Source organism: Balaenoptera ricei, chromosome 15, assembly GCF_028023285.1.
Source record: "Balaenoptera ricei isolate mBalRic1 chromosome 15, mBalRic1.hap2, whole genome shotgun sequence".
NCBI lineage: Eukaryota > Metazoa > Chordata > Mammalia > Artiodactyla > Balaenopteridae > Balaenoptera > Balaenoptera ricei.
Window position 1 is genome coordinate 51,661,640 of NC_082653.1, and position 25,676 is coordinate 51,687,315.

Here is a 25,676-nt window from a genome sequence, read left to right on the forward strand (position 1 = left end):
GCCGCCCGTCCCGCGCGTCTTCCGGCTCGCAGGTTCGCCGCAGCTTCGTCACCAGCTGCCCCTAGGTACAGGCGCCACAGGCTCAAAAAATTCAGCACCAGCTCTACCAGGGCCCCGGGAACTTTTGCTCTGCGGCCGCGTGAGCTGGGCCGCGAACCGAGCGCAGAGCGGGGCCTCGGGGGCTGTGGCGAATCGGCGACGGGTCTGTATTGGCGGAGCGAGCGGGGTCGCAGCGCGCCTTGGAGAGTCTGTGGACCCGGCGGGTGCGCGCCTCCCTGTGACCGCTGCCCGTCCGGAGGTCCCCGCCCGCCCTGACACTCCATCCCGTCCCCCGAGGACCGCTGCCCGCCGCGCCACTAGGTAGGCTCCGGGCGCACGCTGGGGAGCGGGCGCGGGGCCGGGCGATCGTTAGCCGGTCTCCAACGCCCCGAGAAGGAGCCCGCGTGGACCGGCCTGGGCGAGGAGGCCCAGGCCGGTGGGGACACTTCTTTGGCCCCTAGTGCATCCCGATCTAGTGGCTGGGTGCACTGGTGACAGACAGGTGACTACTTAATGGCGCGTGTGCTGCAGGGGCGCCCGACCCGAAGTAAATGCTACCTGCAGATGGTTTTGGTTTCTGGGAAGGAAGGGAGCTTGGCAAGGTGAACCACAGGTGGATGCGTCAGGGAGTTAGAAGTGCTGATGAGTTTCCCAACCTCAGCTCCCTTGACATTTGGGTTTGGATACTCCTGTTGTGGGGGCTGTCCTGCGTAATGGGGTATATGGGATGTTTACCAGCATCCCTGGCCTCAGCCACCCACTAGAGGCAGAGTAGCACCTCCGATTATGACATCTAAGATGTCTCCAGACATGGGTACCTGGGGCGTGGTTGCCCTACTGCAGAGGGCACCATGGAAGCCTTGGACCATGAAACCTTCCCTCCTCGAGGGCGGGAGAGGGGGCTTTCTGAGAGTATGTGAAAAGTGCTTCCTTATCCGAGACTGAGTCCCACGTGGATGATGACAGCTCCCTGGACTTCCTTTCTCACATGCCTTTCCTGTGAACTCCAGGATGGATCCTGAGGTCTCTGCCGTCCGGCTCACCGTCTGGGAGGCTGTTCACATCCTTTCATCTTCTGAGGATGGGGGCCGCATCTTCTGCACCCTGGGGTCCCTGAAGCGCTATCTTGGTGAAACGGAGAATTCAGCCTTCCCTGAGGAGCAGGAGGAGTTTGCCAGGATCCACTTTTCCACCTTTCTCAGATGTCTGGTCGGCAAGCTGAGCCCCGACTGGCTGGAGCTGCTGCCTGATGGCCAAATGGAGGAGCTGTGGGCCAGCTTCTTCCTAGAGGGCCCAGCTGACCAAGCCTTCCTGGTGCTGATGGAGTCCATCGAGGGTGCTGCCAGGTGAGCTGGGCCGGCTCTGATTATGGGGTCGCTTTAACACCTGAAGGATTTCGAACCAACGCGTTCTCCGAATTCTGTGAGAGTTTGGCATCCTGAAAGGTGAGGGAATAAAACCTGTGCACGTCAGAGCACTGAACTAAAAGCGGGTTGCGTTAATCTCCTGCGATGGGAAGGCCCTAGCCCTCTGTCCTGCCGTGTGGGCCAGGGGGCAGCAGGAGTGTTTGCATCAGGGCTTAGGTGGTCTAGGTAGGCAGTGGGCGTGGCCATCCTCCTGGGGCCCCTTCACTCTGTGGCCCCCAGCTCTGTGTGAGGCACCCCAGCAAACTCATTCCCTCAACATCAAGCACACCACGGTCCTTGCGGGGAAGCTGTGTCATTGGGAAGCTGGGTTTTCAGCAGTTGCTGTGGAAGTTGGTGGGTCCGGTGATTCCAAGGTGGGGAAGCTGCGTGGGGCCGGCAGGCTTTCATGCCCCCCCTAGGAAGCGAGGCTGTTTACACCTGCTCTCGGTTCAGCCCCAGCTTCCGTCTGATGAAGATGGCACGGCTGCTGGCCAGGTTCCTGAGCGTGGGCAGGATGGCCGCTGTGATGGAGGGGCAGTGTCGGCAGCAGGCAGGGCCAGCCTTCCCCCTGCTCCAGGAGACGCTTCTCACCAAGGTGGTGGGCCTGCCCGATCTCCTGGGCAACCGTCTGCAGCGGGAGAACCTGGCCACATTCTTCCCTCAGAACTACTTCCCTCTGCTGGGCGAGGAAGTCCTGCGGGTGCTGCAGGTGGTCGTGGACTCTCTCCGAGGTGAGGGCCCCTCTTCTAACAGCCTCCTCGGGCCATCGTCCCCTCCCAGGGCTCCGGGGACTTTGCCATCTCTGGGCAGTGCCATCGTCCAGTCAGACGTTATCGCATGTCTGGGGCGGCAGCCACCCAGCCGTGAAGTTTCACCCACAACTCTGCTGCCTTGGAGGTGGAGCTGACCCGTAAGCCCTGCAGTCCTTGGTTGGATGTCCAGGTGGGGCTGCTCACCGCCCGGCCCCTCACTCAGAATAAGGGAACGTCCACAGTCTGGAAACCAAAAAGCTGTTACTGTGAAGAGGGTTTATCCAAGGTGGCTGCCGGCTGCGGTGCCCGTGGCCTTGTCATCGTGGGTGGAGGACCTCATGCTCTGGTGTCTGGAGGCGGTGCTGGGGGCCAACTCTGAGGGAGCTCTCTGCACCTGGGGTCCATGGGAGCGGCTTCCTGCCCACCCTCTCCACTAATCATGGTCTCTGGAGCATCAGGGACATGGCTTCCCCACGTGTGTGTTCCAAGAGCTGGGAGAAGCTGGGGGCCGTGGCAGCCTGAGTGGGGGTGGGTGTCAGGTGGTGAACAGCGGGCGGGCTGTCCGAGCCACCGTCCTTTCCCCCAGTGAGGCCCTGCCTTCCCTGCGGCCCTGGCCCCTGCACTGCCCCCACCCTGGCCCGAGCCCCTCATCTTGCCTGGATTCTTACCACAGCCTCCCACGTGCCCTCCTGTCTTGTCTGAGCTGAGCAACTGCATGATGCTGTTACCATGAGTCACACTCAGGACCTTCCAGCATCTCTGCTCCCGCCTCCTCCCAGCTCTGGACTGGCGGGCATTCCTGCTTGGGGCACCTCGTGCTCTGGCCTCGAGTGCCTCTTCTCAGGGCCGCCTTCCTGATCACCCTGTTTAGTGTCGCAGCTGCTGGCTTGTCCTCTCCCTGGAATCGGCCATCCTCTAAGGTGCTCAGAGGGGCCCCGCCCTGTTGTCCGACGTCCCCCCCTTCCCCGGAGTGAGCTGCGGGCCGGGGCTTGTGTGCACTGCCGACCCGGCGCTCAGAGTGGTGGCTGATGCAGGCCGGTGGTCCTCACGTGTGTTGAGAGAAATAGACCTAAGTGTTGTGTCCTTGGGGCTGGAGTTGTGCCCACATCTCGCAGACCGTTCTGCCCTCGTGGACGTGGGTCACTAGGGGTCGCCTGTCTGCCCACGGTTAACCGCACACAGCTAGTGGCTGCCCCGGGAGGCGGCCAGGTGGCACTCGGCAGGGGGCCGCAGGGGTGAGGCCTGTGCTGCTCTGTGGAGCCCCCTTGTGTCTGCACACCCTCTGCTCCCCCTAATGTGTCCCTGAGCATTACTGTCTCGGGTGAGGGAACCACGCAGGCGGAGGCGTGCGCCTGCATTTCTCCAGCCCAAGCGTCCAAGCGGGGTTCCAGCAGGGCTGCCCAGCCCCTGCTCTGGCTGGGAGGGGCCGCCTGCCTGAGTGTTCTGAATGCCTCTGGAGCAATGTCCCCTTCATCCTGTGAGTGGCTGCGTTGAATTCTGTCTTGGCAGGATCCCAAACGCCCATCTTTAGATCTCAGATACTGCGTTTGCATCATGTGCAGGGCCATCTGTCTCCTGGTCAGTCCCATCACCCTGGCTCTTCTGGGGCTGCTGCCGCCGCCCACCCTCTCCTTGTTCCTCCATCCTCATTTCCTCCCTGTGGCGCTTAGAGCTCCTCCTCTTCACTGGGCCCCTCTGGTGCTGACACCTCCCGGCGCCCCGCAGTGGTCCCTGCTTTATAGGATCACTGTGAACATAATGCTTTTTAAATGGTTATTTTCATTGGCTCTTTGAGCTGGAAACAGTGCTGGTGAAGTCGGAATTAGACTGAACAAGTTGGCAGTTTTACAACGTGGGATCCGCCTGGAACAAGGTCTGTCTCTGCTCGGCCAGGTGTGCGTTGATGGCCTTACCACCGTCTCCTTCCTGTCCCAGGTGGCCTGGACTGCTCCGTCTCCTTCCTGTCTCAGGTCCTGGGGAAAGCCTGCGTCCACGGGAGACAGAGTGAGTGTTCGTCGTGGGAGAAGCTGCGGCACGTCCCGGGAGGGGTGGGCTGTGTGGATCCCTTGCGGGGAGTTGCTGAGGTCCCCTTGCCTGGGTCTGGCCCTGCTGGACCCCTGGGTGGGGGCCTGGCTCTGTGACAGGTGGGCCTGTGGGCTGCAGACACTGGACACCCCATGGCCCCCAGGCTCAGTGCCCCTGTGTGCTTCCCCTCAGAGGAGGTTCTGGGCGTGCTTGTGCCCCGGCTGACGGTGCTTACCCAGGGCAGCTGCCTCTGGCAGCGGGTCTGCTGGTGCCTGGTGGAGCGCGTGCCCGACTGGGCCATGGAGGCCGTGCTGAAGGGGTTCGTGGAGGCCGCCCCAGGGTAAGAAGTAAGGCATCCTTCCTGCTGCAAACGCTTCTCCCCCAGGAGGGCGGGCGGTGGGGATCCAAACGACTCCTGCCTATGTGGGGTCAACACTCATGGCACGTGGGCAGTGGCCCCTCTGTCTGGTGGCCGGTCATTTCGTAGAGTTTGGCCGTGCAAACGCCCATCTTTCCCACTCCTGACGGCTGGGCTGGGCCCCTCAGTCCTCACCTGGCTGGACCGAGACGGAGGCTGCGGCTTCTCTGCAGCCTGAGGGTCCCTGTTCTCAAAAAACCCAAATCATGCAGAAGGGTGTGCAGGGAATGCAGCTTCCTCCCATCTGGTGGCTGTGATGACTTTCCTGTGTACCTGTCCACCTCTGTGTCTGTGAGCAAGGGGGTCTGCGGGCCACGTTCCTGAAAGGGCAGTGCTGGGTCGCTTGGTTGTCATCCACGTGCCTTCAGACCGTCTCCCGGCACGAAGGGCCTGTTTCTCTGCCAAAGATGTTTCCTCCCTGTTTGACTTCACATTTCTTTGATTCTGGCTGAGTGTGTGTGTCTTGAAGGCATCACGAACCATCTGCTCGAGTCTTTTACTCGCCTGTGTGAAGGGTCCTCGTGAGGGGGCGCCCCCACCTTAACACAGGCCCGGGTCTGTCCTGGCCGCACCACTGGTTTGGCTTCGCTGAGACGTCCTAACTGCTGTGTGAGCCCAGCATACCGTGGGTCACTGGGTAGGGCTCAGCCTTCTCTGTCACCGGGGCTGTCGTGCTGTCTGCCCCAGGGCTGTAGGTCACTTTGCCTGGGTCTTTCTCCTCGACTTTATCAGTTTTCTTGTTTTTTCTTTTTCTTTTAACCTTCACGTCTTTGATTTGAGGGATGAGGAGGGGAACACAGCCTCACCTGCTTCCGTGCTGGCGGGAGGGTGTGTTGAGCTCTCACTCACTAAAGGAAGCAGGGGTCTCTCAGTCTAGATTGGGATCTGCAGACTACGGCCTTTGGGTCGAATGTGGCTCACTGTGTTTTTGTAAGTAAAGTCTTATCAGCAAACAGCCACACTCAACCGTGTACCTACCTGCCATCGCTGCTCTCGGCTACCATGTCTCTACAGAGCCTGATGGCCTGTCAGCCTGGCCCTTCACAGACAAAGCTGGCTGCCCTGGTCTAGGCGGAGCATTTCACCTGGACTGGTCGGGGCAGGCAAGGATGTCCTCTTGTGTCCAGTCGCTGGGCTCCCTGGTTTCCACATTTACTGGGAGGAGGGAGACTCAGGACTGACTCAGGGCTGAAGCACCTGCCCAGCTCCCTGGTGGTTAGCGCGGAGCCCGGGGGTCCAGTGCGGATCCATGGGATTCGGAGTTGTGCTTTTCCCTCTCCCCACTGCTGTGCCTCACAGGCCTGAAGTCCTCTCACGGCTGCTGGGGAACCTGGTGACAAAGAGTAAGAAGGCCCAGTTTGTGATGACCCGGAAGCTGCTGTTCCTACAGTACAGCTGCACGGTGAGGGTGCCGGCCGGGGGTGGTAGCTGCAGCAGGCGGGGCTGGAGCAGTGCTCAGCTGCCCAGACATGTTGCTGTCCTTCAGCCCAGACCCGTCCCGCCCCTGGGCTCCCCAGGCCGGGCGGGCGGTGTCTGCCTGGCAGACGGTGAGAGGATGCCGGCTCTGTTGCAGATGCCCATGCTGCAGAGCCTGCTGGGCTACCTGGCCATGGACAGCCAGCGGCGCTCGCTCCTCATGCAGGTAAGCGCTGCCTGTGCAGGTAAGGGACCCTCAGTCCCCGTCGGGAGAGCGTTCCTGCCTGGGGTGGAGGGCGCTGGCCGGAGCCTCTCTGGGGCTGTGGGGACATGGGCACCAAGGCCCACGAGGTCCCGGGATGCGTTGGGGAGGCGGGGGCTGTCTGCCAGGCTGGGCCTACCACCCACCAGGCGCTGAAGGAGCTCCTGGAGACGTGGGGCAGCAGCAGCGCCATCCGCCACGTGCCCCTGGTGCAGCAGTGCTACGTCAGCAAGGCCATCCTCATCTGCCTGGCGCACCTGGGGGAGGCAGAGCTCCGGGACAGCCAGGACGGTGAGCACGCGGTGGGTGCCCCATCCCCACTGCCCCCCCCCGGAGCCCCATTCCCCCCCCACCCAGCTCAGCCCATGCGCGTCGGTGCTTCCAGAGTTGTTGGCCAGCCTCATGGAGGGAGTGAAGAGCCGCCTGGACAGCAGCCTGCCCCCCGTGCGCCGCTTGGGCATGATCGTGGCTGAGGTGGCCAGCGCCCGGATCCACCCCGAGGGGCCTCCCCTTAAGTTCCAGGTGAGCAAGGGCTGCGCCCGCCGTGCTCTTCCTGAGCTGCCGACACTCCTGCCCCGATGTCACCGTGCCTGCCTGTGTCTAGGACCACGGAGCATCTGTGCTTGGTGTCGAGTTGGCCCTGGTGGCCCTGCTGAGGCCGCGGCTGGGAGGGGAGTGGAGGCGCAGCCCCTTAGCTGGCGCCTGAGCACATGTCCCCAGGTGGATTCTCTAGACGGGGCTCTCAGGCCTCCCCTCCATCTGCCGAGCCCTCTGGGATGTCCTTGGAGACGGTGCCACATCTGCTCTGTGTCTGGGGGATTCCCAGGCCCTCCAGCCTTCAGCCCCACCAGTGCCACCCTCTGCAGAGGGGGAAACCTGGACAGTTGCTCTTGAAAGACCGTTGGCTGCCAGAGGCCAGAAGCACAGACAGCGGGCTGTGATGGGAGGGCCTCGCAGGGGCCCAGCTGTACCACTCCTGCTGCTCCCGTCCCAGCCAACTCCAGCTCATCTGCGTTGCAGTATGAAGAGGATGAGCTGACCCGCGAGATGCTGGCTTTGGCCATGCCCCAGCCCACGGCTGACGGCCCCTCGGAGGCGGGGTGAGGGTCTCCGTGCCCTGGTCCCTGGTCCCCACCTGGCGCTCTGGGCATGGTGGGCCAGGTGGGGTGGCTGCTGCACACCTGTTACTCCTGTCCTGCTATCGCTGAGGCAGAAGCTAAGATGAGGGCGGGGGCGGTGAGAGCGCTTCCTCGGGAAGCATGGGTTCTGGGATGAGAGACTTGTGGGGCACCCCTGAGGGATCCTTCTCTGTCCCCAAAGCCCGTCTTTCGCTCCGGTCAGTGGAGAGACTCCTGACAGAGAGACTGTGGACCGCAGCGGCCCCCAGGTTGGGCCTGAGGGCTCCGACTCCGAGCTGGACAGGTGGGGGCAGCCCCACGGGGGAGAGTGCGAGGGTCCTGGCGGGACCCGCCTCAGGGTGTGGGCCTTGCGGCACCGGTTCCCTCTGCCTCACGAGTCCTCCTCCCACCCGGAAATCAGCCCACGGGGCTCTCAGCCCGGCAGCCATTCCCGAAGCTTCAGGGACTGGGGGTGAGTCCCGGGTGACAGGCAGGTCTGCGTGTCTGTGCTTCTTCCTCAGCGATGATGAGTTTGTCCCCTACGACATGTCGGTAGACAGGGAGCAGAGAAGCAGCAAGGCACCCTCGTACGTGCGGGGCTGTTTGGAAGGTGCGCCCCAGCCCCCGCCCCGGGTCCCCTGCATGCTGCCTACCCTGCCCGCCGGCTCCGCCTCACTCAGGCACCATGTGGGTTCTGGGCAGCTCTGACCGGGTCCGAGGACTGGGAGCGCTGGGAGGCGGCCCTGCGGGCCCTCGAGGGGCTGATCTTCAGGAGCCCGGCTGCCACTCAGGAGGTGAGCGCATGAGGGCTGGGCTGTCACGGTCGCAGGAGGTGGATGATGGCTTGGCAAGGGCATGTGTCTTCAGGGAGCCCCATGTGGCCCACATGGGCCTTGGCAGCGGGGCCTCTGCTGGGGTGGGGGGCGGAGGGCGCAGCCCAGGCTCCTCGAGACAAGCCCCTTCTGTCGAGCACCCGACCCCGTGCGCAGGTGAGCGTGGAGCTGGCCAAGGTGCTGCTGCACCTGGAGGAGAAGACGGCCGTGGCAGGGTTCGAGGGGCTGCGCCAGAGGACCCTGGTGGCCGTCACAGTCACAGACCCGGCTCGGGTGAGTTCCCACGGCTGAGTGGAGCCCGGGTCATGCCCCCAGCAGGGGCTGTGCTGGAGCCCTGTCTCCGGGATCGTGGCCCTCAGAGGCCTCTTGTCCGCCTGGCCTAGGTGGCGGAGTACCTGACCGCGCAGTTCTACGCCCTCAACTACAGCCTCCGGCAGCGCATGGACATTCTGGATGTAAGTGCCTGGGCCTCTGTCCCACTCATCAGGGCTGGACTGGCAGACCTGGTGCAAAGCCCCTGGAGGGGGAGCAGGCATTTGCCAGAATCTACAGGGATGGGACCACAGGCCTCCCCAAGCCCCTTGTTGCCAGACCTGAGAGGCTGGGACCAGCGTCTGTCTGATGTTTTCTTGACAGAGCGTGGGCTTCGGGGGCTGCATTCTTTGTTTTAGATAACAGCGTTACTGAGGTATGATGCACACACCGTAAAATTCAGTCTTAAGATAAGCAGAATGTGGTGGGTTCACACAGTGGAATATTACTTGGTCTTAAAAAGGAACGAAATTCTGACACCATGCTCAGTGAAATAAGCCAGACGCAAAACGACAAATAGCGTACAATTCCACTTACGTGAGGTCCCTGCAGCCATCAGGTTCACAGAGAAAGAGAGTGGATGGTGGGTGCCAGGGGCTGGGGCAGGGGTGGGGAGTCAGGGTTTAATGGGACAGAGGTTCAGTTTGGGAGGATGAGAAGGTTCTGGGGGTGCTGGTGGTGACAGCGGCACCATGAGTTTACCTGGTGCCGCTGAGCCGCACTGAACAATGATTACCATGGTGAACATCACACCACGTGTGTTCGTCACAGTGACACAGAGACTAAGACAAAGCTGAAAAAAAGTTCAGCGTTTCCGTGTATACAGTTCAGGGGCGTTTGGTACTTTCCCGACGTCGTGTGACCATCACGTCCACCTGCTTTCAGGACGTCCCACATCACCCTCAAAAGAACCCAAGATGCTCCCTCCCCCACCCCCAGCCCCACAGTCAGTCTGCTCTGTCTGTGCATCTGCCTGTCCTGGGTGCTTCCTAAAAACAAGGTCGCATGTGTGGCCTCTGGGTCCGGCTCCGTCCACATGTGGCCTGGGCCGGGGTTCCTTCCCTTTTCCTGAGAGGTGGGAGTGGCGGGATTGGATGGGCTTTGGGAGAAGTGACCAAAGGTTTCGGGCTCGTCAGCAGGGGGCACGCCCACCTCCTTCCTGTGCCCCCACAAAGTGAAGTGAGCCTGAGGGACTTGAACTGACTTGCATGGGGTTCCCAGAACCTCCCCGCCGAGGACTGCCGGGGCCTTCGAGGGCACCCGATTCACCTTGAAATTTGGAAAATGTCATCCTTCCCCAGTGGGATGGCGGCTGCCCCGGGTGTCTCCTCTCTTCTAGGTCCTGACTCTGGCCGCCCAGGAGCTGTCTCGGCCGGGGCGCCTTGGGAAGGCTCCCCAGCGGGGCTCCCCAGACCCCGGCTCCCAGCCTGGTGGTGCTGTGGTCCCGGCCTGGCGGGCGGTGGTGGAGGAGCGCGTCAGACGCAAGACCCGGCGGTTTTCCAAGGTCAGCCAGGCCCTGGGGTGGCCTCTTGGGCGGGACTTCTGCCCCGAGGGGACAGCGACCACAGTGTCCTGTGAAGGGAGGGTTTTTGGTACAAATTGAGTGATGTGACACATGCTGTTAGGGCATCATGTTGAAGTGACTTTAAAACGTGAATGCAGATGTGGGTGTGAAAACAGCCCTGAGGGTTCTCTGTCGGCAACAACTGGCCCGGCATGTGCTGGGTCATTGGGGTCCCTCTAGGCCGGGGCTGAACGTGCTCCCCTGGGACGTTGGGCCATGTCTGGAGACATTCTCAGTCGTCACCGGGGGTGGGGGGTGGTGCCCGCTCCTCTGGTGCTCAGGACCACCCCTCCCAAGTGTCCCCAAGTGTCCCTGGTGTGAGGTCCCCTGGCGGGGCTGTGCCCTGTGCCCTGCGAGCACGTGTGTTTGGCAGGGCTCTGTGGGGCGGGCACCAGCCGTTGGCCCCAACGAATTCAACTCGGTGGCTGGCTACTTCTTCTTCCCTCTCCTTCAACATTTTGACAGGTGAGCGAGTTTTCTGGAGGCCTGTGATTTGGGGAACAGGAGCCCTGGCACCCGTGGGCGGGAGGGTCCCTAGGGTGGGGGCTAAGGCGGGATTTGGGCTCAGGGTGGTCAGGAACTTGGCTGTGATTGTTCGTAGCTTAAGTCAAGTGACATAAGGGCATTAGGCGTCAGGGTCTCCGTCACCTCCGGATGCTGGGTTCATGGTGGGGCCGGGGCCAGAGCCTCACTCTGGTGCCTCGACCCGGCGTGGCCTGCCGCCCCCGTGTGCATCCTTGTCCTGCCTCAGCCCGAGCAGGGTGCAGATATGCCCCAGCCATCGCCACATGGGTGCAAGGCTCTGTGGACAGAGGGAAGGGCCTGGAGCCCTTTGCTGCAGAGGCCCTGCAGGCAGCGGTCCTGCTTCCTGATCCAGGCCCGGGCTTGACCAGGCGGCCTTGCAAAGTGACGGGGAGTCTGTCCAACGCCTTCTCCTTGTGGCTCTGGGCGCCACGTGGGGACAGGCAGTGAGGAGGGGAGTCCAGGGGCTTGGGGTGCCCTTGGTGGCCCACGAGGTTGGGGAGCCAGCCCTGAGTACCTGTCCTGCACCATTCGCTGGGTTCTGTGTTGTAGGCCTCTTGTGACTTTCGACCTTTTGGGAGGTGACCAGTTGGTTCTTGGGAGACTGGCCCACACCTTAGGGGCCCTGATGTACCTGGCTGTGAACACCACGGTGAGCTGGGACCCCGTTCCCCTGGCATCTGATGGCTCACCTCCTGTGGGGTCTGCGCCATGTTCTGTCCCCTTGTGGGCCTTGCCTTGGGACAGGAGTGTTTGGACCTGAGGATGGGGTCTAAGGTGGGGACTGCTGTGTGCCAGGACCCCTGCCTACTGGCTTGTGCTGTTTCAGGTGGCTGTGCCCATGGGCAAGGCCCTGCTGGAGTTCGTGTGGGCCCTTCGTTTCCATGGTGACGCGTGAGTAGCTACAGGGCTGAGGGGAGTTGGGTGGGGTGGGGGTCCTGAATCCTGCTGGAAAGTGGACAGTGGGAGGTGGGTGGCGGCTTCCGGGGTGGCCAAGAGGCAGCCTGGCTGGGCGCTCCTGCAGCAGGAATGGCCGGCGGGGCTTCCCTGGCCTGGGTGGAGGGCGCCAGGCTGCGGCTCCTCACGGCTCAGTCTCTTGCCTTCTCCGCAGCTATGTGCGGCGGGGCTTGCTGTCTGCTGTCTCCGCCGTCCTCCTCAGCGTTCCGGCTGAGCAGCTGCTGGCAGACCTGCTGGACGAGCTGCTGGAGGCCCGGTCCTGGCTGGGAGGTGATTGCTAGGCCGGGGTCACTGTGGCCAGGCGGCGGGAGGCTGGTGCAGCCTGGAGGGGCCGGGGGGCTGTCAGCTCGTGGGCAGCGTGGCCCAGTCCCCAGCCCAGCATGAGCGTCATGTGGCTCCCGTTTGTGTTCTGAGTGTCCTCAGTGTGGGGGTGGGGACATGGCTGCTGTCAGGTCACTTTGACTTTGGGGAGTCCTGCAGGGAAGGCGCCCAGACGTGGGGGTGGCACCTGTATATGCTGGAAAGTTCCATCCTCAGCAAAGTTACAGTGGTGATTGACATTTTGCCACATTTTCTCTGGCGGCCACCCCTTCCCCACACACATGTGGGGTTTTTTTTATGTATTTATTTTTGGCTGTGTTGGGTCTTCGTTTCTGTGCGAGGGCCTTCTCTAGTTGCGGCAAGCAGGGGCCACTCTTCATCGCGGTGCGTGGGCCTCTCACTGTCGTGGCCTCTCTTGTTGCGGAGCACAAGCTCCAGACGCGCAGGCTCAGTAGTTGTGGCTCACGGGCCCAGTTGCTCCGCGGCATGTGGGATCCTCGCAGACTAGGGCTCGAACCCGTGTCCCCTGCATTGGCAGGCAGACTCTCAACCACTGCGCCACCAGGGAAGCCCACGTGTGCTCTTTTTAAAAAGGCTCTGTGGCCAGTAGTACCCCCACCTGTGGGCACTTGAGCCACGGCCCTCAGAGCCACCGTGCCCGTGTCCACCCTCAGGGCTCGCGGCTCATCTGCATCCACCCTGGCAGGCCCGGTGGTTCTGATGGTGGCCTTTCTCTCCCTTTCTGCCAACGCTGTCCGGCGAGGCAGCCCATGAGCTTCCTAGGCTCCTGCAGGCCAGCCCCCGCACATGGGCGTCTGAGCACATCTGCATTCGGTATGTCGGGACGGCTCGGGGCCTTGTGCTGCGGGTGCAGGTGCCTCCCCGGCCGGGCTCCCAGCTCCAGGTGCTAAGGAGCCCTTTGCCGGCGTCTGAGGAGGTTCTGGTGCCACGCGGGGCTCATTCAGGAGGCCTCAAATGAGAGCAGCTGAAGAGGGCTGGCCCGCTCAGTGCTGTGATGCTGCCCACGCTTCCATTTCTGCCTTTGCAGACGTGGCCGAGAAGGACCCAGACGAGGACTGCAGGCTGCTGGCAGTGAAGGCACTACTGCTTCTGGAGAAGCTCCGAGACAAGCTCCTCCCGCTCTCCTCTCCTTAGCCCCCGACCCCCAGGAGGCATGTCCCGCTGGAAGAGTGCGGGCTGGGGGCCAGCACGTGGGGCGGAGGTGCAGCTGGTACAGCCTGGAGTGTCTGCGGCTCAGCGAAGACTCTGCATCAGGGCCTCGGGTTCTGCCCGCCACGGACTGGGACTGGGACGTGGCCTCTGAGGCTTGGGCTCCAGGACAGCTGCTCAGCCCAGTGCCTCCGTGCAGCCTGCAGACTGCAGAGCTGGGGCCACTGGGCCTGGGGGCTTCTTAGCGATGTGCCCCCAGCCCTTCCTCACCTAAAGGCCAGGGACTTTAAGAACAACAGAAAAGGAAGAATAAAAGAGGTGCAGGAGCTCTTTGTGGTTTTCACTCCTGCAGGGAGCCTGGTGTCCACACACGGTCCCCTGAAGGGGAGACATGGAAATGGGGGCAGGAAGGGGACACGGGCCTCTGAGAAAACAGACTTTATTTGGAGAATTTCGGCAGCTGGTGGGTGGAGCTGGGGGTGGGAAAGCATGAGACAGCCCCCCCGCCCTCATCATGGTGCTGTCCCTGATGGCCCCTTACGGTGGGAGCTGGTGACGGAAAGGGCGCGGCCTAGACAGACAGAGCCTCTGGCTGCAGCCCAGTGCCAACCATTGGCTCCCTGTGGTCAGGACGGGGTGTCCTGTGGGAACCAGTCAGATGCACTGCCGGGCAACCTGTGTGGGTGCCAGGAGGGGGGGGGGTGGGAATATGGGGACACCCTCAGTTTCTTAGGCTTTACACCTTGTACTTGGGGGAATGTCATGGGAAAAATGAACCAACTCCCTTGACTGCCGAGGGGCTAAAACAAAACCCTGCAGGGGCCAGGGACTCAGAAGGGGTGGCTTAGAGACCCTCCCCCTGATGCCCCTCAGAGGCTAGTGCATCTTCTCACAGCTCTGCCTACGGACTCAGACACAAAACTTTCACCAGGTACGTCGGGCTCCTGCTACTGACAATGACTGGTAAGTCCCAGAAGAGCCTGGGCAGCAGCAGGCCTTCAGGGGCCATTCTCCACTTCCTCCATCACCTCCTCGTCCATCTCCTTGTGATCCTCCACGCTGTTGTGGCGCATCTGCTCCGGCATGGTGCGCATCAGAGGGATGCCCAAGCCCTGGTGCACGGCGTCCACAGTGCGCTGGCTCACGTAGTACGATACGTTGGTGGAGGGCACTCTCTTCCGCATCTCCTCCAGGTACTTGTAGGCCTGGGTCACACACAACAGCCGTGACTGGTCAGCGCACAGTGGAACAAGGGGCCCAGCCCGGGGGCAGAGTGAACAGGGGAGGGACACCTTTGGTGAAGGGGCTCAGGTGGCCTCTTGGCCTTCCCAAGCGTTGGTGGCATCTGTGGGCAGCGAGGCTCAGGCTCCGGTGGTCAGTGCTGTGAGCTCCCCCAGGGAGTCCCATGGGCAGCCTGTTACCAGGACCCTGTGTGCCTGGGGACCACGCTCCCCGGAGGGTCCACCCACCCTGGATGCACACAGGGAGACCTCGAGGGAAGGATGGATTCATGTCTCCCGTCTGTTTCATTCACTCTGGGGTGTGTGCTTGTTGGGCCGGAGGGCCGGCAGCAACATACAGATGGTTTGTCTTGTGTATTTTGACCAGGCCTCCAGTTTACCCCAGTTAATTGGCCTGTGGTTAGTGAGTCTCATGTGTGTGTGGTCCTTGGCCTGGGGCTGGTGAACTATGGGATTGTCAGTGGTTTTCCTGTAGGACTTCCTCTGGTCCTACCAGTGGGAATATGTAGGGGGGGGCACGGGGGCCGCACAGCAGCTCGGGGTGGGGTCTGAGGCAGGACGGGTGTGCTTACACTTGCTCTACCTGCCTGCACCCACATGGAGGGTCATGTGCAAGCACAAGGAGCTGGAACAGGGCCTCACGTGGCTTCTGCGGGTACACTATCAATTCAGAATATGAACAAAATTTCAAGGAGCTTTTTGACTTTATGAGGAAATAATCACATCTTAGCATTTCTTAAAGATGATAAAATTTTAGAATGATCTTATTTCAGACAGATATAACTGTCTGATATAAACAATAAAGATCATAAAGATAAAATAGGGTGTTTGGAGGGATGGAGGATGCAGTGTGCAAGTGCCCAGGAGCCCTCCAGCGACGGAAGGAGACATCCAGGCACCAGGGGACGCCCCTTGGTGTCTGCTGAGGGCCAGCTGTGAGCCAGGTGCCGTGCTGGGCACACAGGACACAGGTACAAGGAGGACCAAGCCAGGCCAGTGGGCGCTTTGGTGAGAAGCCCAGCCCAGCAAGGGTGGAGGGAGTTGGGCAGCTGTGGGGTTTGGGTGGGGGAGCCTACGCAGAGGGGAGGGGGTGGGAGACGGCGGGGAAGCCAGAGAGAACACCTGGAGGCGGGGAACGACACAGCCGGGCCTAGAGGTGCACTGGGGTCAAGGGAAACAGCGTCTCCAGAAGGAGGGTCGGCAGTCTGTCAGGACTGGACTCAGGATGGGGCCATGAGGACCGAGCGGGAGGGACGTCCCAGGGACGCGGAGACCCCGGAGCAGCAGCGGGGGCTTCTGTGCCCCCTGCCCCCACCCGGGGAGGAAACTCATGCAGGCCTATCCTTTCTCAATTTATTTATAGATTTTTTAAAATTTAAAGTTACTAAATCCTACGGGCTTCAAACAAGGCTTGAGACAACAAAGAATTTGGTGAAATACTTGAAATGTGATTTTTCTGTTAATTTTGAGGATTCAGTGGTCTGAGCATCTCCGCAGTCCACTTTTGCTTTATTCTCCAAAAAAGAGGGAACCTGTTGGGATTCACTTTAGAGCTGTTTCCCCAACAACAAAAGGGGTCGGTGAGTGGAAGTGGCAGGGCCGGGAGGATGTGAGCAAGTGGGCCGGGAAGTCTGAGTTCATGGTGCTGACCCCCCAGACCTGGGCCACAGATGCTTGGCTTTCCTGGGAAACTGGGAACTGCACCCCGGGAGGCCGGCCTGGCCCACTGGCAACTCTTCTGAATGAGTTGTCAATCCTGGGTTTGCCAGCACTTGGGAAAGGAAGGCGGGGGTCCCTCGGGGTCACTGCAGCCTCACCAGGAACTACCTGTGAGGGACAGGCCGTGGGCAGAGCACGTGGACTATAGCACAGTCTGTGTGCTGCCCTTTAGAACATGAAGGGAAAATGCAGCCAGGTGGGGTTCTGCTGCTGGTTACTAGAGGACTAAGACCGAAAAGAACGAGGACAGAGGCTTCTGGTGAGGGCAGGGTAACTCACATTAGAACAGCCCCCCTCCCAAACAACAAGGACTCACGTAAAAAAAACTCACTTTTAAGGTAACAAGGACTCATGTAAAAAAAAACTGGGCAAAATGCAAAAGGCTCTGGAGAACAACCGTGGGCAGGTGGGCTGGGGGAGCCAACACTTGGGTGAGTTTTCTGCTTGTTGTAACTTCTGCCTCGGGGAGGCCCAGTCAGGGCCACTGGGGGAAGTAAAAGGCACAAAGAAACCACACCCTTACTGGCCAAAAGAACCAGAATCAGAACTGCATCCACCACAGCAGCTGGCATGTGAGGAAACGGTGAAGACAGTCGTGGAGCGGACAGATTCCGAGTGTGGGCTCTGCCCTGACCTCTGCTTGACCTTGACTCTGCATGTGGTGGGGACCGGCCATACGCCAAGGAGCCTGAGCAAAGCCATGTACTGAGCAGAGAGCCCTGCTGCCGCCCACCACGGTGGGGGGGCTTACACTCTGAGCTCAACAAAGGTGGCTGCCTAAGGAAAACAGGACAGAAAGAGGACATAGCAGAAGCCAGGGTCTCTACAATGTGTTATCCACAATGTCCGGAATACAAAAAACTGCTAGACATAAAAAGAAACAGGAAAACCTCACCTATACTCAAGAGAAAAGACAAATAATGGAGACCAACTCAACATGATCCAGATGTTTGAATTAGCGCCACAGACTTTGGAGCAGCAATTACAACTATGCTCAAGAGTATAAAGTGTTGGGTTTCCCTGGTGGCACAGTGGTTGAGAGTCTGCCTGCCAATGCAGGGGACATGGGTTCGAGCCCTGGTCTGGGAAGATCCCACATGCCACGGAGCAACTGGGCCCGTGAGCCACAACTACTGAGCCTGCACGTCTCGAGCCTGTGCTCGGCAACAGGAGAGGCCGCAACAGTGAGAGGCCTGCGCACCGCGATGAAGAGTGGCCCCCGCTTGCCACAACTAGAGAAGGCCCTCGCGCAGAAACGAAGACCCAACACAGCCAAAAATAAATAAATAAATAAATTTTAAAAAAAAAGTATAAAGTGTTCATTCTTAATGAATCAATAAATAGGAAATTTTAGCAGAAAAATAAAAAGAAAAAGAACTAAGTATAAATTCTAGAACTGAAAAATACAAAATCTGCAATGAAAAATTTGCTGGACAGGTTAACAGCGGATTGAAGATAGCCAAAGAAGAGTCAGTATATTTGAAGATAGTCATGTTACCTAATTCAAGTAATAGGAAGAAAAGATCAATAACAATGAACATCAATTACAAATGTGTATCCACTTAATATGAAAAGGCCTAACACTTAACTGGAGGCCCAGAAAGAGAGAATAAGGCAGAAAAAAAATATTTGAAGGAAAAATAATTACAGATTTCCCAAATACAGTCACAAAAGGATCAAATTTGTTTCCAAGTAACTTACCCTCATCCCAGAAGAAAACTCAACAATATTGAAAAGAACACACACACAGACTCCATCACGTGACAACCTAAAACATTTACAGTGTCTGGAATCCAATAAATAATTGCAGACCTGCAAAGCAGGAAAATATGAACCATAACAAAGAGAAGAATCGACCAATAGGGACATCTGGAATTGACACGGGAGCCGAGGACTTTACAGTAGTAAATATTTCACGTGCTCAGTAAGGCAGAGGAAAGAGTAGCAGAGTAAAGAGACACAGGAGACGGAGGGAGGAGAGCCGGTTCAGACCCACTGGAGGTGAAACTACGGACGGAGGAACAGCAGAGCGGACTCTGCAGAAGGAAGACAGTCAACTTGCAGCAACAGCAAAGCAACCGCCCCAAATGAAAACAGGAAAAATTCTGGGAAAAGGAGAATCAGTTGAGCCAGGGGCCAATATATACAAGTGGCTGGAGTCCAGAAGGAGGGGGAGGGCAAGGAATGAAAGGGAACTCCCTACAGACGGGGAGAAAACACGGCAGCTCACACATCTGATGCAGACAACGTCCAGGCCACACTCAACAATAAGAAGACAAACACGCAGTGAAGCGAGGGGAACGGTGTGAGCACTCGCAGGAGGGGACCTGAGCAGGGGCTCGCCGCCAGCCACGCGGACAGGGTGCGTTACAGCCACAGTGAGACACCACCACACACCCACCTACATCGCAGCCACCACCAGCTGCATGTCCACCCAACACTTGGACTTTCCTGATGAGATCGCTGGTGATGTTAGCCAACAGGATTTCTCTGATGTGTGTAATGAAATGTTTTGACATTTGCACAACCCAGTGAACCAGTATTTTCCAAACGACCACCATAATGTTACAAAATCACGTATGTGTAAAAGATGCAAGATAGACCAACGGGTTTTAAGGTAACAAGTACAAAAAGCACGCTGACATGGTTTCAGATTGCTCATTGCAACTAACTTAGCAAACACCACTTGTGGAGCGTGGTGTGGTGTCTAAGACCCGCGAATACTTGACAGGGCTGCTACAAGGTCCTCCCCTTCTCACCTACACATTGGGGTGAAGCTGCGTTTTCATCACAGATTTCATATTTCAGTGAAAACAACTTATTTTGCCACAGTGAATGCAGAAGCAGACACGGAGAGTCTGGCTGTCCTGTATTATGTCAGACATTAAAGAGATTTGCAACAATGTAAAACAAAGTTACTTTTCTCACTAGATGTCTTTGTTTTGAAAAATACTGTTATTTTAAATGAAAATGTTACCTATGTTACCATGTAGTGGGTTTATTTTATTTTTAAGTAAATTAACATATTTTACAAATTTATTAGTTTATTTTCTAATACAGTAAATATTGGTAGATATAACCCACATAAATGAAAGCTCTTAGGGTCCTCAATAACTTCCCCAGCGTAAAGGGGTCCCAAGACCAAAATGTTTGAGAACTGCTCTGTTAAACTGAATTATCAAAACCCTTCCACAAAGAAAGCTCCAGGACCAGCGGGTTCACTTACACATTCTATCCTACATTTAAGGAAGTGACACCCATCTTACATACACTCTCTCAACTCCAGGAGGTGGGCACCCCAAGTGTTATTAGCAAACTGAGGAGTGAAGGGGCAGGAAAGGATGTCTGTGCCTGTCAAATGGCTCAGAAAATACCCATTTTATGTATAAAATAGAAAATTTAAAACATATAATGAATACATAAATGTGGCAAAACGTTAAAAAAATGTGAATCTGGTAAAGGGCTGGGTTCTATTATTCTTGTAATTTCTCAGTTTGAAATTATTTCAAAATAAGAAAGGCTGAAAAATCAAAAAGAAAATCGAAACGTGGGGAGGTGCCTCCCCCACTGCGAGCTCCGCAGGGGGCTCTGCAGCCGGGATACCCCCATCACCCCGCAACCCCATCAGCCCCAGGTGCGGCCTCACCGTCTGCAGGTCCTCCATCTGCACGTGGCGCTCTACCAGGAAGCCGTATACATCCCCGACGCGGACGGTGCTGTCCAGGTCTGGCTCCTCCAGGAGCAGCTTGCACTGCCTGACCGACTCCTTGGGGTCCTCGGTGTATGTCCTGCTGGGAGCACGGACATTCTGAGCCCCAACCCAGGGCACGGCTGCACGTCAGGGGTTAGGGCAGGCTCTCGGCCTGGAGGATGCAGCTTTTGAGAAGGTAATTCCCGTGAACTAAATTAATTCTTTATTAAGTCAATTCATAAATTCACTAATTTGTTTTAACAAAATGTACTGACCGCTCGCAGGGCTGATACTGGTGCTGCACTAGACTCTGGAGGGCACGGCCTGTCAATGCCAGTCCCGCCCAGGGAGCAGCCTGGAGCGTGACCCGGGGCAGAGGGGCGAGGGCATGGAGGGGGTGAGTCACTGTGGGGAAGCAGTCAGGGAGGGCAGCCCAGGCAAAGGCCAGCACAGTGACGCCCAGGGTCTCCGCAGTGCCTGGTGCGGTGCGTGCAGGCGGGGGTGGGACCAGGAGGTCCTGTGAGTCCCCCACAGGCCGGCCCTCTGGCCCCCGCATTCCCCTCCCTCTGTCCAAGCACCCTGCCCTGTGGCTGAGCCCCCTCCCTCCTGCAGCCCTGACGTTCCTGAACCTACACATCCGAGTGGGGGAGCACCCTTCAAAGAGCCCCACTCCATAAACAGCATTCAAAATGTTTTTGGAAGTCTTTGGAAAGCCTCTGCTCAGATAAGCAAAGTGCTTTCATTGGTTTAGGCAGAAGCTGAGCCCTGCTGCCCACACGAGGGTCTTGGAAGCACTGGACGAGCTGCCAATAAGTAAAAACTGAGGTCCCGGACACATTTGGATTTATGGCCTGTCCTAAAACAGGCGGCGTGCTGCCCGAGCCTCCACCCCACGGGCCCCCTCCCCAGAACCACCTGCCGGACCCCTGCATGCACCTGAGCAGGCCCCGGGCTCCCCTCAGACACAGCCTCTCCTGACACCAACCTGCCTCCCCCGACCACCACTTTCCTCCCTCAAAGGTCTCGGCTGTTTCTGGAACAACCTCCCAAGAGTCAGCCTGGTTCTGCGGGAACCAGAGGAGCCCCGACGTGCATAGAGCAACGGCACACCCTGCCCTTCCCGTCCAGCTGTCCAAGGCGTTCCTTAGAAGAACGTCCACTGGAAGTGCCGTGCTGCCCCACGGCTGACGCACCTGCGGGCCTGCATGAAGCGCTTCATCAGTGCCATTTTGCTCTGCAGCTGCGCCAGCCTGGCCTCCTGGTCCAGTGGGATCCTGGCCTTGGCCTTGGACAGGCACTTGTAGGCCTCAGTCAGCGCCCCGTGGGCCTTGTCGTAGTTCTGGTACTCATCGATCTCTACCTGCACGAGGAGGCGTCAGGACCCATGGGTCCCCCACCCACCCGGGGCCCCTGGAAGTGGGGGGTCGGTACCTGGGCACAGGCATCGTAGAAGCCGGCCAGGAGGTCCAGGGCCCGGCCCTTGGTGTAGAAGCTGATGATGCTCTTCATGATCTCCGGGTCCTTCTGCCAGTCCAGGGACTGCAGGTAGTTGGCTGCCATGATGTAGATCTCCTTTTGCCTCGAGACGCCCGCAAAGAACACGATTTTCTCAGTGTCCCCAGACTTGAGCAGTGCTCTCATGGCCTGGACAGAGAAAGAGCCGGGCTGGCCCCTTCCTGGCAAGGTGGACAGAGCTCCCGCCCGACGCTGCAGGTGTGTCTTCAGGACAAGCGAGCTCTGGGCTGCAAGGTCTTGGCAGGCGCCCTCGGAGCCCTGCCCGGAAGCTCATCCCACGGGGCACCCATGTGCCGGGCCGCACTCACCTTCAGCCTGTCCCCTGCCTGCGTGTACTTCTTGGTGGCCAGGTGGTAGTTGCCCTGGCGCATGCAGCAGCTGGCAATCTGCTCCAGCAGCTCACGCCGGGACTCTTCAGACAGCTCCTTGCAGCCCTTGGACACCGTCATCTTTTCGGCCATCTCCTCAGTGATGGTCAAGTTCTGCTCCAGGCAGAGCTGCAGGGCTTCGTGATACTGGGAAGGGCCACAGAAACCAAGGGGCAGTCACCTGTGGCCTGGGGGAGAGCCACACCTCCCCGCCACCTGGGATGGGGTGGGGGGGAACAGTGCGGCCAGGTGGGGGCACGTGACCTTCTCTTGCTATTGATACTGTAGAGGCAACCAAGGAAACGTGCAGCCCAGAAGAATGTTATATTCATTGTGGGAGGAAAAAGAGACCAGAAACTAATTTTCTTCTATAATTCTTTTCAAGTTTTCAAAGTAAGGAGTTTAATTAACTTTCCTTAAAAATTCAAGAAAAATTGTATATTCTTCACTTAAGAATGTGTCTTGGGGGGCTTTCTTGGTGGTGCAGTGGTTAAGAATCTGCCTGCCAATGCAGGGGACATGGGATCGAGCCCTGGTCTGGGAAGATCCCACACGCCGTGGAGCAACTAAGCCCGTGCACCACAACTACTGAGCCCACGCGCTGCAACTACTGAAGCCAGAGCGCTCTAGAGCCCGCGAGCCACAACTACTGAAGCCCGCGTGCCTAGGCCCGTGCTCCGCAACGAGAAGACACCGCAATGAGAAGCCCGCGCACCGCAACGAAGAGTAGCCCCTGCTCGCCCAACTAGAGAAACCCCGTGCGCAACAACGAAGACTCAATGCAGCCAAAAATAAATTAAATAAATTAAAAAAATAAAATAAACCAGCCCTTTGTGGATTTAAAAAAAAGAATGTGTCTTGGGAAGAAAGAGAACTATGTCTTGGAGATGCTGCTGACGGCTGTGCCGGCAACCTGCAGGGCATCCTGCCCAGACTCGGAGGGGCGGTCCTGCAGGTGCAGCGGCCCTTGTGCCTATGCCACTTACGCGTGTATAAGTGTGTTGTTAGCATGACTTCTGACGATAGGAAGCGCTGGACCAAGGAAGATGTGCTCGTCATCTGTGGCAGGCGCCGCTGCCATGTTCCCACCCGCAGCCTGAGCACAACTGTTTCCCACTAGAACCTGGCGGGTTTTCTAGCCTTTTCACTTTACTAGCCTAATTCACAAACAATGGCATCTCCTCGCGTCTGATCTGTATTCCCCTGACGATGAGTGAGGCTGTGTATCGGACATTCAGGAACCATCCAGATTTCCTTTTTAAAACAAACTGACCATATTCTTCGTCCTTCCTCTTGAGTTGCTGGTAGATTTCTTATTGGTTTATAGAAACTCTATACATATTAAGAAGATTGGCCTTTTGGGATATAGGTAGAATACATTTTTTCCCATTTTATTATTCATGTTTGCTTTGTTTATGCTGTTTTCCATGTGCTATTTTCAAATTTGTATTTGGTCAAATTGATCAGTCTTTCCCACTATGGCTGTTGGGTTTTGAGTTGTATTTAGAAAATGTCTTCCCTCTTTCAAGGTCATACGAGACACATGTGGCTTCTGGTGGCACTGGGCCGCCTCCCTATGCACTTAGATCTCTGACCTGCCTGCAGTTTCCTCAGACGCAGCAGGTGAGAAGGATTTAACTTCACTTTTCCCAAGTGGCCACCTGGCTGTGTCAATCCCATTCACCAAAGGGCTCATCCCCACTGTTGTGAGATGCTCCTTCACCACATGTAAATGTGCACCTGTATGTGGCTCTATTTCTGGATTTTCTAGTATTTCCTACTGATCTATAGGCCCGATCACGCACCAAACCCCAATTATTCTAGCACTGATATAGTTTATGATCTGGGAGGTTTAATCACCTCTTGCTATACTCTTCTTTTCAGATTTTTCTCGGCTCTTCTGGCTTATCTGGTTTTCACTGTAAAACTACAGAATCCACTTATCTAACTAGAGGAAGCCCTGTGGTATTTTTTCTGGGGTCAGAGTCAGTCTGAAGCGGCCTTAGGGAGGCCAGTCAGTAGGTCTCTCTAACCAAGTACGTGGTGTGTGTGCCTTTTCACTTGCTCAGGAATTCTCCTATCACTCATAATGAGAGACCACACTGCACGCGTGATTCTGGCTGCAGGAAAAAAGATCTTCCAATTAGGACAGGCTGATTCTGGGTGACTAACCATTTTCTACATCTCCATTCAGTTTCCATCAAGGGGAATTTTTCTCCTTAAGGAAGGTTAGTGCACATAACCATTAAGACAGCTACTATCAGAAACTAGAAGACAGGGAGTGTTGGGGAGGATGTGGAGAAACTGGGACCCTGGTGCTCTGCTGGTGGGAGCATCAAACGGTTCAGCCGCCGTGGAAACAGTATGGCGGTTCCACAAAATGTTAGAGCAGAGTTACCATGTGACCCAGCACTTGCCTCTCTGGATAAATTCCCCAAAGAACTGAAAGCAGGGTCTTGAAGAGATGTTCGCACATTCACACTTATTCACAACAGTCAAAAGGTAGAGAGAATTCCCTGGCGGTTAGGACTCTGTGCTCTCACTGCCGAGGGCCCAGGTTCCATCCCTGGTTGGGGAACTAGATCCCACAAGCCATGCTGGTGTGGCCAAAAAAAAAAGCAACCCGAACGTCCACCTGTGGATGCTGGACAAGCCAGGTGTGGTCTGTCCGTGCAGAGGAATACGGTTCAGTCTCAAACAGCAGGGACCTTCCAAAACGCGCTGCAGCGTGGACGGCCTGGGGGATACTATGCTCGGGCGAGAAGCCAGTCGCAAAGACAAGCGACTCCACTGACACACGTCCCTAGACTCACACTCAGAGAGACAGAAAGGTGGAGGGCGCGTGCCAGGGGCCAGAAGAGTTTGAGTTCTGCGAGACCAGTAGGGTCTTGGAGATCAGCTGCATGAACACGTGAATGTGCTTAATACCACTGAGCTGTACACTCAAAAACCCCTAAGATGGTAACTTTCACGTTATGTGCCCTTTACAACACACACACAGAAGAAAGTGGACTCCTTGGCTATGACTGGAAACAGGCGGCGAGTCCCGCACAGGCCGGCCTGGCCTTCCTGGTGAGCGTGGTTGGTGAGGGTGGCCGCCCGCCCGCAGGGCCCGTACCTTCTTGGCGGCCAGCAGCAGCTCCACCGCTTTCTCGTACTGACTGTGCTCCAGGAAGAAGTCGGAGCAGCGGGCCAGGAGGGCGGGGTCTGACTTCTCGTCCAGGTCCTCTGCCACGAGCTGCAGGGCCACAAACTGCTGTGTGGCGAAGGCCAGCTCCAGGGCCTTGGAGAAGTGGCCGGCCTGTGGACAGTGGGGGAGCTCTGAGCAGCACCGTCTGGGCGCCCCACTGTGCCCGGGGTCTGGGGCGGGTGGCCTCACCTTGTGGTACAGCATGACCGCCTGGTCCATCTGCTCGCCCTTCTCCTCGTAGTAGCGTGCGGCCTCGATCATGTCCTTGGGGGAGCTCAGCAGGGCCAAGTTCATAAGCTGGTCATCCAGGCCGTGCTCCTGTGGGAGCACAGAACGTTGGGGAACTACCTGACACGAGGGCTCTCCGCCTTTTCGACTTTTCCTGAAGTGGGACCCTGGGCTGGAACACTTTTATGGATGCAGAGCGTCCGGCAGCTTCCTAGGTAGGTCTACTGAGTACGAGGCGTGAACAGCCTCCCTGCTGCTCAGGAGCCTGGATAGCAGGGAGCATCCCCGAGCGCACTTGGGCAGAGTGAGGCGTGAGAGGTAGACATCTGCCTGGGTAGGGGTATGACACTCACGACATGAGTCTCTAACCTTCTGTTTGAAACTCTCTCAACAGAAGGTGGGAAGCAGCCTCCCCCACCCGGTGGCACTGGCAGGGGCTGGGCGCTCACCTTGCAAAGGCGGATGGCATTGTTGAAGGCCTGGGCGCGCGTGTAGAAGTGCACGGCCTGCCGCACCTCATCCTGGCTCTCGTACTGGCGGGCCAGGTGGTAGGAGGCCGCCCAGTTCCCGGTCTCGCTGGCTATCTCTGCGGCCTAGAGACACCAGGGA

At 57.9% G+C, this 25,676-nt stretch overlaps 2 protein-coding genes across 14 annotated transcripts in view; one reads left to right on the forward strand and one right to left on the reverse strand.

The window, feature by feature from the left end:
- TELO2 (telomere maintenance 2) lies at positions 1 to 13,441 on the forward strand. Of its 7 annotated transcripts, XR_009497577.1 has the most exons (22): positions 2 to 360; positions 1,050 to 1,385; positions 1,899 to 2,176; positions 4,133 to 4,201; positions 4,415 to 4,562; positions 5,940 to 6,042; positions 6,214 to 6,282; positions 6,468 to 6,609; positions 6,704 to 6,840; positions 7,339 to 7,418; positions 7,639 to 7,740; positions 7,958 to 8,046; positions 8,139 to 8,230; positions 8,426 to 8,542; positions 8,653 to 8,724; positions 9,921 to 10,085; positions 10,519 to 10,610; positions 11,220 to 11,319; positions 11,497 to 11,561; positions 11,779 to 11,894; positions 12,652 to 12,779; positions 12,994 to 13,082. XR_009497577.1 is itself a non-coding variant. In XM_059896800.1 (21 exons), exons 2-21 carry the CDS (start codon positions 1,051 to 1,053, stop codon positions 12,664 to 12,666), a joined length of 2,418 nt encoding a protein of 805 aa, XP_059752783.1. In that variant the 5' UTR covers positions 2 to 360; position 1,050; the 3' UTR covers positions 12,667 to 12,753. The 7 variants fall into 7 exon arrangements, 6 of the variants coding, with proteins under 6 accessions (XP_059752784.1, XP_059752783.1, XP_059752785.1 ...); XM_059896800.1 differs by lacking the exon at positions 12,994 to 13,082 and having other exon boundaries at positions 12,620 to 12,753; XM_059896799.1 differs by lacking the exon at positions 12,652 to 12,779 and having other exon boundaries at positions 3 to 360; positions 12,994 to 13,194.
- Positions 13,442 to 13,540: 99 nt separating this feature from the next.
- Positions 13,541 to 25,676, reverse strand: part of IFT140 (intraflagellar transport 140) — a 70,182-nt gene continuing 58,046 nt past the window's right edge. For all 7 annotated transcript variants that reach the window (XM_059898770.1, XM_059898774.1, XM_059898769.1 and 4 more), the window contains 8 exons: positions 25,517 to 25,660; positions 25,029 to 25,157; positions 24,768 to 24,950; positions 21,590 to 21,796; positions 21,198 to 21,410; positions 20,960 to 21,126; positions 19,722 to 19,863; positions 13,541 to 14,320 (listed from right to left, as the gene is read on the reverse strand). In XM_059898770.1, coding sequence (XP_059754753.1) covers positions 14,114 to 14,320; positions 19,722 to 19,863; positions 20,960 to 21,126; positions 21,198 to 21,410; positions 21,590 to 21,796; positions 24,768 to 24,950; positions 25,029 to 25,157; positions 25,517 to 25,660 — 1,392 coding nt within the window. In that variant the 3' untranslated portion in view covers positions 13,541 to 14,113. The remainder of the gene's footprint in view (positions 14,321 to 19,721; positions 19,864 to 20,959; positions 21,127 to 21,197; positions 21,411 to 21,589; positions 21,797 to 24,767; positions 24,951 to 25,028; positions 25,158 to 25,516; positions 25,661 to 25,676) is intronic.

What these genes read in the sequence shown, in the direction of transcription:
- TELO2 (XM_059896797.1), top strand. Translation starts at nt 1,051, where the DNA reads ATGGATCCTGAGGTCTCTGCCGTCCGGCTCACCGTCTGGGAGGCTGTT. An exon ending in TTCGTGGAGGCCGCCCCAGG is followed by an intron (nt 4,563 to 5,939) that starts GTAAGAAGTAAG and finishes TGTGCCTCACAG; the next exon opens with GCCTGAAGTCCTCTCACGGC. An exon ending in CTCCTTCAACATTTTGACAG is followed by an intron (nt 10,611 to 11,219) that starts GTGAGCGAGTTT and finishes TCTGTGTTGTAG; the next exon opens with GCCTCTTGTGACTTTCGACC.